Source organism: Ochotona curzoniae, unplaced genomic scaffold (assembly GCF_017591425.1).
Source record: "Ochotona curzoniae isolate NIBS_2020 unplaced genomic scaffold, NIBS_Ocur_1.0 contig_4105, whole genome shotgun sequence".
Lineage (NCBI taxonomy): Eukaryota > Metazoa > Chordata > Mammalia > Lagomorpha > Ochotonidae > Ochotona > Ochotona curzoniae.
In genome coordinates this window covers 11782078-11800474 of record NW_024466129.1, presented here as the reverse complement: position 1 = coordinate 11800474, position 18397 = coordinate 11782078, and the positions used below count along the sequence as shown (strand labels likewise).

Here is an 18397-nt window from a genome sequence, read left to right as displayed (position 1 = left end):
TCATAAACTTCTAATCTAATATTACAAGTTAGTCTTAATACAAGCTGCCATAGATATTTAAAAATTTTTGTTTGGATATGGTCAATAATAGAATAGATATGATGCATGGCTTTTTTTCCTTCCTTTTCTTTATTACGAGTGCTTATCTGTTATTACTTCAGGATGATTTGTATACATAGGTCTAATGGCTTCAGTTGTCAGCAGTTCAAGGAGGAAAGCCACTTTTCTGTTACCTTTCTCTGTTGGGGAGCTTCCAACAGCAGCCTTTGGATGCTCAGTGTCTATCAGTGAGGGAATAAATGCACAGGCAAGAAGCTGCTCATGTTTTTCAGGCCAACTCTGCCTGCCTTGCATTGTCTTTCACAAGGATCAAACCACCAAAATACATTTTCGAAAACATGGCTTACTTAGAGATGGTATGAGAGACCTGAATCTGGTTACATCTTTTCATCTATGTGTTATCATCATTTTTAATCTCATTACTAGTACTGTAACCAGGTAACTTCATTGAAAGGGGAACTAGATCAATTGATGCCTCCATATTTCAAAGTCTGAATGAGAGAAAGCAACTGGCAGTTCTGGAAGCTTCTTTTCTGGTGACCATGATCTCTCAGAATTTCAGGGTTCTGAGATCACTGCATCCCCCTGTATCCCTGGAGCTAATCCATCAGCCTTACATTCTTGAATAGGTCACAGCATCTCATCTCATCTGATCTCTGGTTAATGTTTTACCCATGTGTGAGCACCTAGCACTCTGACACTGGGTTAGCTTAATGGTGTATATCCATTTGTAAATTCTCATGTTCCATACATGTCTGTTTCTTTGTTTCCTTTCACTTCTTTTTTAAAAGCATTTATTTATTCTTTATTGGAAAAGTAGATATACAGAGACAAGTAGAAACAGACAGAAAGATCTTTCATCCACTGGTTCACTCCCCAAGTGGTCAATCTGAAGCCAGGAAGCAAGAGCTTCTTCCAGGTCTCCCACATGGGTGCAGGGTCCCAAGGCTTTGGGTCATCCTCTACTGCTTTCCCAGGCCATGCACAGGGAGCTGGAAGGGACGTGGAGCATCCAGCACACAAACTGGTGCCCATATGGGATCCTGGTGCATGCAAGGTGAGGACTTCAGCCACTAGTCTACCCCACTGGGCCCTGTTTCCTTTGGCTCCCTACCTCAGTCAGTCTGGGCCACTTGTAAAAAAAAATACATGCATAAATACCACAAACAGTAAAGCTGCTGAAAGATGTTTCTCCCTGTATTAGAGACTGCAGGTCTTAACTCAGTCATTCTGCTGTGGGGGCGGGTACTTTCTGGCTTGCAGATGGCAGTTTCCCATTGTATCTTCACTAGGCAGAGAGCAGAAAGCTGTGCATCTCCTTACAAAGGCATAAATCCTGTGCCTAGAATTTGACCCTCATGACCTTAAATGGCTCTTTTGTACCCATCTCCTGCTATAATTAACCCTGGGGAGAGTTAGGATTTCCGCATGAATTGGGGGGTTATAAAGTCATTCAGGTCTTTGTACTGCTGTGACACTTTGCACAGTAATCTTATGGTAACATGGGTGGCAGCCATGACTTATGGATTGCCTACCTTGTACTTGGCATTGCTCTGCTGTTCTCTTTATCATGCTTATTGTTTTGAATTTGACTATCTGCAGAATTGCTACAGAGCAACTATCATAGGACAGTTGGCTGGGAGCTCTTTTGAAAATAATCTTCCATATTTGTGCATTAGATGTTTAGGTGTGGGAGAAGCGGCAGTAGGTATTCATGTGAAAAGGAGTTTTGTAGGTTCTGTTCTCAGCCTGTATGTCACATGTGACAATGGCCTTGGCTCCAAGGTCAGCAGTCATGCCTTTTTATATTAACGGTTGATGATGCGTCACTTAGTTAACAGCCAAAGTTGCAGTTATTCGATACCGATATTTATGGTTCTAAGTTAACCTAAGTTCCTGGATACGTATCTCAACATCTTTGGGAAAAGAGAAGCAGTGAGATCATCTTCTACTAGGAATATTCTTTTTTGAACATAGCCATAAATCTCTTTCAAATCAGGAAGGAAAATGTAATTGTTCCTGTGTTCTGTCACATTCACATATCTAGCCTTCTATCAGCTGATGTAGATTGCATAACACAATTGAGTTTTACCAATTTTACCAATTTTACCAATAGTGGCTGCATGCAAAGCTTTTATATACTCGGGTTGTGTGTGTGTGTGTGTGTGTGTGTGTGTGTGTGTGTTACTTCACATTTAAGTTTATTGAAATAAGTAACAAAGTGGAGTGACATAGCATATCAAGAGTTCTCTACTACCAGCAGGTCACACATATTGCTTTGGACTTTGTAAAAGAAAACAATCATATTTAGAAAAAAACTGCTAGTCATGAAATGTGTGTTAATGCTATCGTGACACAGGCTGCCTCTCTGACTGTTCAGAAGTGCAGGCGTCTTAGCCACACCACTATTACATGATACCACCTCTGTACACCCTCCTGGCTAGCACAGTAACATTGGGCCAGCTACAGGGATGACTGGGGAGTCATGCCATAAGCCCTCCAGGTAGAATTTTATTATTGCATGGGCATATTTCCAAGTCAGTCCATAATATGCTGCTGGGTAGAATTTTACATCTGAAAAACGTCTATTACACACTCTTTTTTTCATGTAATTCTGAAGTATTGTGGAATGTTCATTTACAGTTTGGATGTCAGAGACCAGTGCCCCTGGTATTGTGACAGGTGGAAACCATTGCACATCCAAAGTTCTAATTATCTCAGTAAGCAAATCAGTTTTATTCACAACTCCTTCAGTGAAGTATCAGCCAGAACCAAGTATGGGTTTGTATTGGCCAGAAGGAAAGAACAATAATGGGAATAGAAAAGTCTGTTACAAGTTTCAAAGTCTTCAGCTCCTGAGCATGTCACTGAGTTCTTTGAGCAATAGAACCTTCCATGGTTTAGACCTGAGAAACCTGAATCGCTTTGCCGGATGCTTCAAACAGACTGTTCATTCTTATTATACAATGTGATTGCTTTTTTTAAGTATGACCTCCTGGCCATCTGTTGTAAGTTGTTAATGAACATTAATGAACCAGAAAGCAAACTGTCATTCAGAATCTATGTTAAAACACTCTACATGAGACTGTGGTAGCAAGGGGATACACACACACACACACCCCTCACAGTCTATCCTCTAAAGAAACATCATGTAGAATCAGCAAGAGAGCAAGCAACCAAGAAAGAAGGCTAGGTATTATGGACACTAAATGCTGCATCACTTTGTTGCAGCTATAAGGAAGCTCCAAGGGGTGCTGTATGTGCCATATTAAACAGCCAATGCAGGAAAGCTCAAACAAAGGCAGTTGGTTGCTCAAGACAGCAACAGGCAGGGCTGCTTGCAGAAATCTGGGTGTGCTAAGGAGAGACCCACAAAATAGCAACAATTTTAGGCTGTCTGAAAGGGCAGTGAATGGTAAAAAGCTTTCTGAAGGCTGAGTTCCTGGGGTTGTGTGCCTCTCCTGCCCCAAACCCCAGGAAACCTCCTCCTCCAGGAAACAGTCAGAGCACAGAGAGCCCAGGCCAAGTTCTCTGAGTACCTCTCCTCTTTCTCAGCCATCTCCTGGCAATGGCTCCCACTGGTCAAACAGGCTACAACGATGTGCAGGGGGCTAGTTTGCCAAAGCAGGGGTCACCCTCCTGGGGACAAAGAGCATGGCAGAAAACTGAGTGAAGGTGCACAGGAAGAATTGTGGGAATGTAGTAACGGGAGCTGGGTAGGGGCGGGATGTGCGAACAAAGGGGCAATGCACTGCACAGGGTCCACTAAGTGTGGCCTTTGAAGGCCTTCTGAGTAGCAGTGTGCTCTCACTGCACCTGTATTTTACACCTCTTGCCTTTTTCTTGCATTTCTTTTACAGTTCTCATTCCCCTTATTTCTTCTTTCATTGCACATTTTGTTCTGCATTGCTCATGTGCTCTGCTGGGATGCTGAGTAGATCACAGGCATTTTCTAATTCAAGCGCTCTTGGGGTCTAAGAGACACCACATCCCGTATGTGAGGGAACGAACGCCTCTCTGGATGCATGAGTCTCTTCCACATGGTGGCTTGCTGCTGCCCTGTGCTTAGAAGCTCCATTGCTGTTGCTTTGATGTTCACCACTATTCATTCCAGAGAAAAGGAAATTTCATTTATGTCATAAATTAATGAGTATTAACTAGGCTTGTGAGAGAGAGAGAGTGGTAGGGGGGTGCTGAGAGAGAAAAAGGAGAGACAGAGACATGGGAAAGATTGAGAGAGAGTACAACAAACCACCACCAGGGCTGTGTGCCAACCCGTTTTCCTCCAGGTTCACCAATATGGATTGGTCTTGTCAAGACTCATGGCCATCCAATTGCTACTGGGAACATACGGGATCTTGCATTTTGCTCTGGTCTAATCTCGGTTCTTCAATCTAAGTATTATCTCTGTTGTGCTGTTAACCCATGTATGAAAAGATGAAAGGCACCAGTAATGAAGATGAAATAAATGAGCCAACTGAATGGAAATGGGAGCGTGTATCCAACAGGCTCCCAGCATTATCATTGACAGGCATGTGTCAGTTGCTAAGTGTTATTCAAAACTTGTTCTTGCCAGCTTAAACTCATTGGTTGTTCTCCTGAATATGGAAATACAATGATTAGAAAAGCTGTTTTACCATCCTAAGATATATGCACCATTGATTTTGTAATCTGTTGCTACCTTCTACTTACAGTAAATGGTCCATGGTACATAAAAGAAATTTATGTCAGAGCTTTTCATAGTGAATAAATATTAGGAACAAACCACATTTAGACAATAGAATGAAGTGATGTGATGACAGATTCTGCTGCCAGGCTTGTACCATTTATTTTCTCCCACTAATTTTTATAGCTGCTATGTGAATATTATGTTTCAATGTGTTTGATCCCAACTTGGTACGATATTTTGACACATGTTAAGGCCCTCATGGGGAAGCAATCACCCTTGCCTTTCTATGCACTTTATGTCGGTTAAATCAAATTGCATTGTTAACAAAGGCCTGACATCTAAAAGTTATGAATGTTGGCTTCCAGAATCCTTCAGTGGCTTTCCATTGCACTTGGTGTGAAACACAGCATTTACAAGGCTGGGCATACAGTCTCTGTGCTGCTCCTTGAGCTTTGTCTTAGCACGTCTCAGCAGGTCCTTGCTCAGCAGCAGGCCCACACCTGCTCTGCTCTGTCTCCTCCACTTCAAAACATGATGTAGCTTCTGAACCCCTCCCTTCTGTGTATCCTGCAACTTTGCGCTTAAGTTTCTCTTCCTGAGAGCCCTGGCCTCCACCCAATACCTGCCCCTGTATCATGACGTTCCATCAAAGCACCCCAAACTTCCACCCATTGTTCTACTGCACAGTATTTAATTTGCCTCTTAGTCCCCTTCCTATACATACTCCCAGAGACATATTTTCCACTTGACTCTGTCTGGCCAGTGATTAGCCTTGTAAATTTGGAGCACAGTACACACTGCAAACCTTTGCTATGTATGAAATTTTGCAGTGTACTAACTATGTAAAATATCAACATGGCACTTGTCAGATGAGTATTGCCTGAAACTCCCAGTAACCTCCACACAAGTCAGAAAGCAAACTATGGCTAGGAGCCCCGCAACTCCTGCACCTTGAGCTTCCAAGCTGACTGAGCCCTCCTTGCCTCCTGAGCTGTGCAATAGCCTGGATTTTATAGAAATTCCTTTCCTGGTTGCATCCTTAGACTTTAGGCATGAACTCCTTTCTTATTTCAGTAGTGTGCTTTTTCCTCTTTTTGGAATTTATATAAATGGAATGGTTCATTCTGTTTTCTTCCATATGTGGCTTATTTGCCATAAAATTGTATTTGTAAGATCTCATCCAGGCTGTCTATAAAAGTCAGTTGTTCTTTTCCTCACTGTATAACACCCTATTTCATGGAATTCACCACTATGCCAGGCAGAACAATGACACCTATTCCTCCCACAAGGACACGTGTCACCAGATCCTGTGACTGTTAGGTAACAGGACAAAGGTGAGTGAAGGTTGCATGTTGAATGATGACTTTGTTATCACCATAGCTGTATCTTGTGACTGATAATTTCACTAATGTTGTAAGTCTTTGGATTAGACTAAACAATACGAAAATGCTGGCATCAGACAAATAGCCATTTCACATAGATCTACTTGATAGGTTTCGTTCTGGGACAGCTGTATTTTATAAATGCCACAAATCTCCTTTTAAGCATTTGATCAGGTCATTTAAAACCTCTCTTTTTATGAGTCTAGCGAACATCGTGCTGTGCTGTCTTGGCTGGAGCTGGCTTCACTTTCGGTCAGTGCCCTCCTGTCTCAGAGGGCGACATCCTACACTCTCAGTAGATGATTGCAAGTTGCATTCTTGAGGGTCTATTAAGGTAATTGCTAGGAGATTCCATGGGAGTATAACTTTATAGGTAGGAAGAATAACAAGGCTTTTCAAAGAAAACTACACATCAGAATTTGCATATTGGTCATTTCAAAATTATAAACCGAGTAAATGATTAAAATTTTCACCTGGCTCTTTAGTGTAGTTTTGGCCCAAAAAAATGCCATGAATACAGCAGCACATATTTCGTTAATGAACAGGGCACAGACTCCCTGATGTTCAACAAGGGCCTAACAGGAGCAGGTGCTTCATTAGTCAATGTGGTGTGCCAGTCAGGATGAGGAGCAAGGCCCAGGGCTGTAGCTGCTGGATCCGGTGCCTTTGCTTGCTATATATTCAGCTTCTTGGCTCACAAGTTGCACAAATCAATTCAAACTTGTTTAAGAGGAAAAATGAAATATTTCATAAAATAACAAGAGTGCCTTATTAAATCTTGGGGAAAAAAAATTGTCCAGGCCCCAGGAGGAAAAGTCAGTCAAGAATGGAAGACTAAGAGACTCCTTCTTTTTTCATATTATCTTTTTTGTGTCTTATCATATTGTTTTTATTCTCTTTGCTGCTCAGACTCTTAAATTCGTGCCTCTCATTCGAGAGACATCCATTATTTCCCTGCAGCGTATGGAAATTGGCATTTAATTTCCCACACCAGCCCTTTGATTTCAACAGCAGACGAGAGAAAATTGGAATATTTTAATCCCATGCCTAAGATTCTGGGACAGACACCTGACCCCAGTTGGGCTAATTATCTGTGGCTGTGGAGAAGAGAGGGCTGACAGGGCAGAGATGTGTCTTCTAGCACCCAGAGGAGATGGAGGAGGGCAGTTGAGATCATTTTGCCTGGGTTTCTGTTCACAGGGCATTTGTACTGAGCTGGAGCAAGCTTCAAATCAGGTGGCAAAAACACTTTAGGAAAACATGAGCTTGAATTGCTTTAGTCTTTGCTGTTCCATTGCTGGTGGTTCATGTCTGTGAGAATTATTTGTTAGTTACTTAACATGTATTGAGTGCCTGCAGGGATTCTTGACATTGAAAAGTGATGTGTTGAACTTGCCAAAACAGCAACCCAGGAGAGCAAGCTCCTCTCAGAACTGCCTGTGGGTTTTAGCAAGTTCATGCAAAGGCAGCCGTTATCTGAAGGTGCTGAGACATGGTTATCATAACCAGCAATGCGAAAGCTACAAATGCTCAATATACTGACTTGGACAAACATATTGTCACAAAGAGATTTCTCTCCTGCATGTTATGCTGTGAAATTTCTTCTGAGAAAGATCAGGTCACAGTTCCACTGCTTTTTGGTTTGAAAAGAACACCTTACTACCTTAAAAATATTATATCAAAATAGCTCCAAGTTACAGCTCCAAAGATAAGAATCACATCTTGCCTTCACTTCTTACAAGAATCCATCTGACACAGTCAATTAAACGGAGGAGTCGAAATAATCCCAGCCCAGCTGTTTGGATTTACATGTAAAAACAAAGAGAAATTCTGACATTGGTATTGGAGACAGTAAACCTGCTGTTTTGTTTTTTTACTTGTTCTCCAGAAGAATGAATAGAGAAGCTTATTTTCTATACAGAACTCTGCTGAGCTGCAGGCAGAGAGCTGACAGCTGCCTTAGGGATGGTGGTGGCGGTGATTTCCAAGTGCTGTGCCCTCAGGTGGTAATACAAAGTCATGTAAAACAGCCCGCTTCAGATGTCTCCAAGTTTATATGAGAAAACGAGAGTGGCTCCTAGACAAGTTCATAAGGCACAGAGGATGTTTGGTGGAGAAAGTGAGGCCAGGGACCTAGTTCTCAACATACAGCCACATGATGACAGATGCACAGGTGCACTGGAATTTGTCTGGCTGTTCTTTCACAAAAATGATGGAGATTCATAATGAGCTCCCAGATATCAAAAGCTACTCCACTCACCAAGATTGGTTTTTAATCGATGAAATCAGCAGCAGTATTTTGGGGGGCAGCATTGAATGTCTCTCAACCCCCACCCCTCCCGTTAGTTGCCACACCATTGTTGGTTCCTTCTGTCTTTCAGAAGCGGCAGCTCAGCCCACCTCAGTCCCTGCCTGCATGTCTCCCAGAGTGACTCAGAGTCTGTGCTGATTCATGTCTTGTGGCCATACCCCGCTTCCCTCCTTCACACTCGCAACTAGCAAGCACAACCCAAAAGTGCTTACAAAAAGCAAAGCAGTAGTGGTGAGGGAGGCAGAAATTTACAGGAGTATATGTACTGTGGATCTGTTGGACCAGGGGGAATCCAAGTAAACTCAAGTAGCTCCAGTAAGATGGGAACTTGCCTTCACTCTCAGTCTAAATTACAAGGCGTATCCACAAGCTGTTCTGTAAAATCTCTCTCTCTGTACCTCTCTCTCTCTCACATATACACAAACCCACACACATGCATATATACACATATGCTCTATCTTCATCTCATATATGTCTATATATTAATCTTCTGCAATTAAAAAAAAAACCTGTCTATTACCTAACCTTGGACCTAGCTAATCCTATAAAAAGCTACCTTTCCATTTGGGCACCCCGAAAAATCTTCAGTCTTCATATATTTATGAATGCTGCCTGATGGAACAGAAGATTGATGGGTTCAAAGATAGATTATTGTGAAAAAAAAATTCAACTCACTTCCTCCTGTCCTGGTGAGAGGGCCATCTGGTTGACCTCTCTGCCTTTCACTAAGGGAAATAACATGCACAATCGCCAGCTGTCCCCATTGTGAGGTGAGCAGGGTCCCTGCTGTCTGCCCACCACTCGGATTCTCCTGCATTGGTGGCTCCCCACGCTGTAATCTGCAGTGATCGAACTGTGTCTATAGGAAGAGGTTCCAGTTGGTCTTGAAGTCAACTTCCAATCCCAACATGGCTGGATCTGGCTCTCCCTGTCGCTCAAGCTGCGTGAAACTGTACACACATTACCTAAAGCCAGCAGGCTCTGTGTTCATGGCAGATTGCTACTGCTTGAGGAATTAATCGCTTTATCCTGGACTCACAGAGCTGGAATTGGGATCTCCTTTCTCTGGGGGCAAACCAAGGTTAACATTATGATTTCCCCTCTTTAAGCTATTGCAACAAGAAATGGGGTCAAAGGAATGTGACCCCCGTGGACCCCTGCTTTGTTTATGAAGTGTAAGCAATGTGATGCACGTTTGTCAGATGTCGCTGAAACATCACTTAGCAGTGACGGCAACATACATTAAAGCAAGGACTTCTGTTTCTATGCCTCTTTATAAACCACAGTGTATTTTCAAACATACTTTCATCTTTGAAGCACCTCAGCAACTAGATCCTTTGATCTCTTACCTCTTCCATCTGTGCCTCTTTCCTTTTGTCTAATTTTTAAAAATCATCTCCCGCTTAGAACTTGCACTGGAATCAATCTACACTCCTCGTTACGAAACATGAAGCATATTATAGGTAAATTCAGGAAATCTATGAGGAGACTTGGGCTAAGATGAGAAGAATCCAAGTTTAACGCAGGGAGGAGTCATCTTGAACGAATTCCCTGTGTTAGAGGTGTGGGTGCTTGGAGCGTGGTTGTGGGGAGAGGTGAAGCAGGATGCAATAGCCTCATTCTGAGGACAGTTACTGGGTCACATTGCACCAAGGAGGCTTCTCTTGAGAGCTCGGAAGGCTAGATCCTCAGAGAGATCTATAAATATGGATGTGATACACACGTGTTTCCCAGCACCAGGTCTGTGTAATCTGTCTGGAATAGCACTGTGCCCAGAATTGAACAACTCACAATGAGTACCACTGCTACCTGGAGCGATTGACCATACTCCTCTCTTGGCTGGCCCCAACTTGTCCCCACCCCGGCTTCCCTGGTTATCTAAGGGGCAGTTGGAGTCATACACTCTCCTGTGACCACATCTCTTTGACCTAGAGGAAAGCAGAGACTCACATATAAGTGCCAGGACGTGTACCCCCGACCCCTTGCTCATAGCCTGGTTTCTTTTTTTTTTTTTTAAGATTTATTTATTTCCATTACAAAGTCAGACATACGGAGAGGAGGAGAGACACAGAGAAAGATCTTCTGTTCGATGAGTCACTCCCCAAATGACTGCAATGGCTGGTGCTGCGCCAGTCTGGAGCCAGGAGCCAGGAGCCAGGAGCCAGGAACTTCCTCAGGGTCTTCCACACAGGTACAGGGTCCCAAGGCTCTGGGCCGGCCTCGACTGCCTCCCCAGGGTACAAGCAGGGAGCTGGATGGGAAGTGGAGGTGCCAGGATTAGAACCGGCGCCCCTATGGGATCTTGGCGGTTCAAGGTGAGGACTTTAGCTGCTAGGCCACTGCACCGGGCCGCCTAGCCTGGTTTCTAACAGCTCAGTCAGCTCCCTGGTGCAGTGCTGATCCCTGCTCCTGCTTGCGCCCCCGCCTGAAGCCTGTATTATCTTGCTGAATCGTGTCTGCAAGGACCTCTACCTGACTTATCTTCTCTCGACTGTGTTCAGACAGCACTTGGCTAGGCTGTCTCTCTGACCTTGTCATGCCAGCGGCTTACCTGAGCTACTTATCCTGTGTTGTCTTCTCTTAATGGACTTACCTGATCTCGAACACAAGAGAGAAATATGGAGGAAACGTAGGAAATTTGGCTTGTGAGCGGCATCGCTGTTTTGTTCAGGTCTATATCCAAGTCTCCAGAAATGGCCTAGCAGAGTAAGCCCTAGGTAAGTGTGAGGTGGACGTGTGGCTGGGTGGCTGCTGTATGGATATGAATGCAGGTATGGGATGAGGAAGGGCAGGTGAGGAAATGAGGAGACATTGAGTGGCAGGTGAGTGAATGGGTACATACAACCTGCTGGCTGGGTGAATTGATGGACAATGAGAAGGTGGTAGATTTTTTGGCCCCTACTTACGTAAAAGGTCAATTGTAAACATTCATCGCCATGCTCCTGATTCTCAAAAGTCTTCACATAATATTAACTAGAAACAGGTAACACATGATGGTCTCATTGTTGCCATGCTGGACCTAAAATATGTAATTCAGCTGAGAAGTGCACTTACTGAAACTGAACATGTCAGCAACAATTGACTGATTGATTTACTCTCAAACTCAGGGTCAGTTTGACTCAAATTTTTCATAGTTCAACATGGGCAAGTTAATATTAAGAAGTCTGAATTTTAGGAGTAAAAGTGGATATTCAAAGAAGCACCTGTTAACCTGAATCTGAAGTTAAAAATCTGTCTCTTCTCTGGGCATACCTTTATAAAAAATGAAATATGCACATAGACCAGGAATAGAGAGGAACGTGGAAAAGTTTTCATTGCCTGGATTAGCCATCTTCTTCGTAATTTTTCCTCTTACTGCCTTTTATTATGTTACGATGGTGTTGGTATAGCGAAAGAAGATGACCTGTACTCTGAAAAATGAAATGTGACAAATGAAAATGGAAGTTGGTAAAGAACATCTTTGTGCCCGAGTGACATTTTTCTGCTGCTTAAATGCAGGAACCCTGTCTGAAGGAAAATATGATGTGTCGGTACTTAGAGAATGGCGTCTACAAGAACCCTTGCAGTGTCGTGTCTGAGCTGCCTCTGGTTATCTCATTCAATAATAAGAACTGAATGGGTTTTCTGTGCAAAATATTTTCTTAGTGCAATAAACCTGGAGGAGCTTTGTTTTTTTCCTGCTTTAGCGTTACATACGTCGTGTCTCAGAACAGTTTTACATTTACATATATTATCGCCTCTCCGCCTTTTGCCTAAGATCAGATGTAAATTTACATATGTTCTTCACCTCATTTCCCTTTTTAATGTCTCGTCTTCATATCTCTGCTAGAATGAATGAACCACACCCAGATTCTTCTATTTATATTATCCAAACACTTTTTATCCTTTCCATCTCTCACAGCATCTAGAAATCACTATTCTGTGTACGGATTTGGGTATCCTTTTTTGTTAGCTTTCACGCAGGATGGAAAATGTCAGTTGGTTGTCTTTCTCCAAGTGACACCCTCCAGTTCTATCCATATTGTTGCAAATGACAGGATCTCATTCACTTTTTATGGTTGAATAGTATTTCATTGTGTCTAGTATGTACATTGTATGCATATAATAACATATGTATATAACATTCTTTTATCCCTATATCTGTTGAGATATATATATATATATATATCTGTTGATATATGGCCAATTCTGTGTTTTAGCTACTATGGACAGTGTTGCCGCAAATGTGGTGGTGGCACAGGTGCCTCTTTGGTAACAATGATTTCACATTTTTCCGGTATGTATCCAGTTGTAGGACTCTGAGGTCATATGGCATTTCCGTTTCTGGCATGTTGAGAAAACTTCCTACTCTTTCCACACTGAGTACCCGCATTTACCTTCCCAGAAATATGTGAGAATTCCCCTTTCTTCACATCTTCACCGGAACTTACTGCTCTCTTCTTTTCAGTGTTAGCCATTCTGGCAGGAGTAAGGTGACAACTCATCCTCATTTGGATTTCCATTCCACTGATGGTTATTGTTATTGAGCATCTATTTGTCATAGATTTATTGAACAATTGTCGTTGTTTTTCTCTTGAAAACCATCTGTTTGTGCCTTCTGCTCACTGACTAGCTGGACTGGTTATGCTTTCTTGTTGAACTTTTGGAGTTGCTGGTATATTGTGGGTATTAACTTTTCTCAGGTAAATAGTTTACAAATATTTTCTCATATTCTGTTTGAAGCCACTCCACACTATTGATTATTTTCTTTGCTGTACAGAGATTTCTTAGTTTGATATTGCCACACTCGCCTGGTTTTGCTTTTGAGGTGTCTTTTAAGAAGTAATCATTTATACGAGATCTTGAAATATTTCCCCTATACTTTCTTTTAGCAGTTTCTGAGTTTCCAGCATTAGATCTTTGATTATATGAGTTGATTTTTTGTCTATTCCCAGTCAGTGTCAACTTTTCCATCCTCAGTACCAACTCGTGTAGTTCTGTATCTGTCTTCAGCATCCTGTTTGTGTCCAAGTAACTGATGCTGTGCTCGACAATTTTAAGACCACATTTCTGTTCCTGTCCCTGAGGAGACTCACAAATGTTCTTTCATCCTGCTTGCTCCCCGGTAAAGCAGTTACTCTGTTATCATGCAATTCTTTGTGGTGGACATTCTGAAGTTATGCTGATCTACAGTTCTGTTTCTGTATATCGCTTTTGTTCTCACCTTACCTTCTGAAGCTACACAAAATAACTCTCTCTCTTCCAAAAACTCTTAAGTATTTATTGCTTGATACAAACCACTATTAAAATCAGCCTGTGCAATGCATGGTGAGTGTGTTTGGGCCAAGGAAGACCCACAATGAACATTTTGCAGTAATTTGATATGTTCTTATGAGCTTTCAATCATGGATAAATATTTGTTATTGCACTATCTGTTTTGCAATTAGAAAGATTTTATTTTTCCAGATATGTAATTCATTGGGCCGATTCTCAAGCTTCCTCAGTGTCTGTGAAGCCACCACTTTTGTCTGATATCAACTACTTGAGCTCTGTTTAGAAACTGGTTTAATAAGTTCTTCACTCAAGTGCTCCATGAATTCTCTGTCTCTCAGGAAGCATAGTCATGGTTAGAAACGTGCTTTCGGAAACTTTCTTACAGAACTCGTCATAAATAGCTTTATCAAACCAAGCTAAGTTTTTGAGCTTGTGCTGAGCATTGCCTGTGGGCCACTTCTGACCTCGACTCCTCATTTGTTCTGAGGGTCTTTTTCTTTCTTGGATGAATTTCTAGTGTCTCTCCTCTTTCGGTCTTCTTGGACAGTATGGTGACATGTGAAGGACAGCAGTGGCCACCTCAGTCCCTGCTTGGTCCTGGCCACTTTTCATTTTGGACCTTCATTTCATATAGGTCACAATTATGCACACCCCAAGAGAGGAGCATGACTATTCCCAGATCTTTACATTACTAGGAGTAGTCCATTGACAGAGTGGTCCTGTGTCCTTATGTATTCCTATATATTTAATAAGAAGAATAGTATTTAACTATTGTGCTTATTATTTATTGATTCATTGTGCCACCTTTGTCTTCCATAGAGTCTTATCTTTCAGAGAGTCTCAGGTTGGACTGTAAATAACGTACTCTCCCTAAAATTTGATCTCAAAGACCAATATTCCTGATTAATTTCCTACAATTATTCAGCCATTAGCAATTTTCAGCAATGTCTCAAGATTCCTCCCCATCACTTACTATAATGCTACTATGACTCTATCAATGCATTTAAAGCCTTGATTGGAATCAAAGCAACCAGGGCTCATAAACCAAACCTCTGGGATAAAGTGCCAGATTTCAGATGGCAGCCTCACATACTGCACTACAGCATAAACCTCACGGATTCTTCTCTGAGATGGTAAAGTTCTACCGTGCTATAGCAAAGAGAACATCGGAGGCTTCTGGCCGTGAGACCGGTAGCTTCGAGAAATCGTCTTCCTTGTGCTCCCTGTGGTGTTGGCTGGTTTGCGTGGGGTATGGCTGCCTAGCACATTTGATGTCCTTATGTCACTCGCTGAGATCCTTCCGTGTTGCTGTTTCCAGGAGCTGGTGGGGAGCAATCCTCCACAGAGGAACTGGAAAGGAATCGCAATCGCACTTCTCGTGATCCTTGTCATCTGCTCCCTGATCGTGACCTCCGTCATCCTGCTGACGCCAGGTACTGTCACGGAGAGCACGCGTTTCCCTTGCTTCTCCCACGCTCTAGTCTTCATTTTACAATGCGATTAAATGACATGATATGCTGTCAATGGCTGGAGTCCACTTCACCATAGATACTGACTGCATGGAAATGGCTCGAATACATTAAAATCACAATCTATTAGTCATGCTTGATGAATTCAAAAACAATTCCAATGACCATGTAGTAATTTCGTGTAGCACATATAATTCTTGGTTATTATGAATGAATTAAGGATACTGTTGCAACAACATATATTATATGTGACATAATAAAAATATTACTTTTTAGAAATGATTGATGAAATGAAATATAAACCAGAATCAGACATTTTTCAGGCAAGGAAAAGCAGATCAAAATCTGTAATGAACGTTTACAACAAATACATACATATGCATGTGTTACTGGGTGATTAAAACAAAAGCATGATAGGACTTTAGAGAAAAAATATTCTGCATGAGAAAATTCATATAGAGGGTAACATGTGACATATTAAAGGAGTGGTTAAAATTTAGTAGACAGAGATTGATGGTGAGATGGAGTAAAGAAAGCTTTTTTCCTGTAAGATGACCTTCCAGAAGTTATCATAGGAACTTTGAGGCCGTAGAGAAGACAATAGGTAAATGTTATCTATTCCCTCTTTCGTATTAGCTATGTGTGTGAGCAAGAATAAAATAAGAGGAAACCAAAGTTCCAATCCTCAGTGAATAGACTGCACAGCTGTTAGGCCTGGAGAGGGAACTAAAGGAGAGGACCTTCGATGCAGCAGAGAAGCTGTGGCCTGCATCAGAGTGGCTGGGCGTGGTCCTGGCTCTTCCTGCTCCCCCTTGCAGCTGTCTGCTCCTGCACGCTGTAGAAGCAGTAGGAGAATGGCCAAGTACTTGGTTGGCTGATTTCTGCCTGGAAGACTCAGATTGACTTCTGGACTGTTGGCTTTAGCTCAATGCAGCCCTGGCTGTTGCAAACATCTGGGATTGAACCAGCAGACACAGGGATCTCTGTCTTCCTGTCTCCATCTTCTAAATAAGTTACAAATGTAGAAAGGATCTTGGGCCAGCCTCAGGATGTAATGGGCAAAGCAGCCCCTGTTGAGACCAACCTCACAACATATGTGAAAATCAAACCAGTGTAGATCTATGACCACACAACAGCTAAACCTTATAAGGGTTGGAAGGCAATGCACAAGAAGGGACTCTCACTCAGTAAATTCTGAAATATGACACCAAAAGCACAAACAAAAGGAAAAATTGTACTTTCTCAAATTCAAATTCTTTATGCATCAGAAAACTCCATGAGTAAATAAAATTATAATGCAATGAATGGGAGAAAAATATTTTTAAACCATATACCTGCTGAAAGTCTAGACTCTACTCTATGTGAAAAGAAATACAAAAACAAACAAATAAACAAAAAACAACACCAAAAAAAAAAGCACTTGTGGGGCTCACATGGTGGCATTGCAAACTAAGCCTCCTAACTGAGTGTCAGCATTCCATATGGGCTCCAGTTCATGTCACATTTTTTTTCCACTTCTGATCCATCTGTCTGCTTATGATCTAAGCAAACAGTGGCAGATGTTCCAAGCATCTGGCCCTCTGACCTGTAAGAAGCTCCTGGCTTCTTCCTTTAGCTCAGCTCAGCTCTGGCTGTTACAGTCATTTAGAGACTGAGCTAGCTGAGGGAAGAGACCTCTCTCTGTTTCTTCTCTCTTTGTCAAATCTGCCTTTCAAATAAGAAAAAATAAAACTACAAAAACCCCTTTTAACCCAAGACAGATGACAAATAAGTATTAGATTTCTAAATATTTGAATCTTTATTTGAGTAGACATTTCACCAAAGAAATACGAAAGATAAATAAGCGTAGAAAAATATGTTCAATATCATTCATCTCCAGGAAGACGAAAGACTAAATTGCAAATTCTGCTTTATACCCACGAGCATGATGTTAAATTAAAAAAACAAATCGAAAAGGCAAGGTAAAATGTGTTGGTAAGAAAATGTAAGCGTTGAGTTCACTCACTGTAGGAATGAGTATCATGTAGCCTGTATTGAAAACTGTTTGAGAGATCCCTAAAACTTGAACTCTAAGTTATGATGTTACATAATAATTTGACTCCGTGATAGCCGCTCCGGAACCCTGAATTTGATATCCCTAATAACATTATTTACATCAGACAAAAATGTGTAAGCATCCCAAATATCCATCACCAAGTGACTGGATAAGTAAGTGCAGCGTCCATGCAATGAAATATTGCTTAGCTACAACGTGGAAGGAATTACTCATATTTGCTACCGTATAGATAAACTTTGAAAGCACTGCAGGAAGTGAAGGAAACCAAATACAAAAGTCTATCTATTGTATGATTCCCAAAGAGAGAAATTCATAAAGATAGAGATCAGCAATTGCCATGGAGACTAAACGAAGTGACACAAACAGCGATGAGTTTATTTCATGGGTAACGAAAGTATTCCGGGGTTTGATGTCTATAGTATATGCACAACTCTTAATGTATCTTAAATATGCTAAATTGCACATTTCTTCATTAAATATTCTGAGCTGTATATTTTCAAAGAAGCTCTTAGTTTTAGAATGTGACGGGGATAAAAAATTAAACCTGCCTATGAAAACCCTAACATACCACGAACACTTGCTTAACATCCAAGAGGCTTCAACAACAATTTGGTGAAAGTTAGTCTTGTGAGTAGGTCAGAGTTGTCTAGTACATTTGGACTCAGGGTTTAACAAAGTGCCTCTGAATGCACAAGGCAAAAAATCAGTTCAATGATTCCAATTTAAATGAGCAGCACCGAGAGAGGCTAGAGCAGGATGAGTAAAGACAAATCATTGTTTTGTTTTCTGATCATACTGACAGGGATATAACACAGCTGGAGACGTTACGTATTTTCAATTAATGTAAAGGAAATAGGCCTCTCCTGGGATCTGTGGAGTGTGCATCCAAGTGCAACTGCATTTGAACTGAATTTTTGCTTTAAATAAGTAAATGATTATTGAAACTGGATTCTGTGGTTGTCGAATGCTTCCTGTGGGACTCAGAAGGCGGTAAAGTGTTAGGTGGTTTCTCAAAGTACATCGAAATATGTGTGTCCCTTGGTCCTGTGGAATGCCATGGCTGCTCAGAGCTGCTGCCACAGAAGTGGGGGCCGCAACAGTGTGACATGGAGTACAAGGGTGGCAGTAAACCAATCAAGGTCAGAGAGGCTCCTGGGAGCCTCCCCTCCCTGTGCTCAACCCACAGCTTGCAGCAGA

The 18397-nt window shown here is 41.8% G+C and overlaps 1 protein-coding gene across 1 annotated transcript in view; it reads left to right on the top strand.

The window, feature by feature from the left end:
- DPP6 (dipeptidyl peptidase like 6) overlaps positions 1–18397 on the top strand; it is a 768584-nt gene that overhangs the window by 328926 nt on the left and 421261 nt on the right. Inside the window, exon 2 of the mRNA XM_040984381.1 lies at positions 14994–15108. Coding sequence (XP_040840315.1) covers positions 14994–15108 — 115 coding nt within the window. The remainder of the gene's footprint in view (positions 1–14993; positions 15109–18397) is intronic.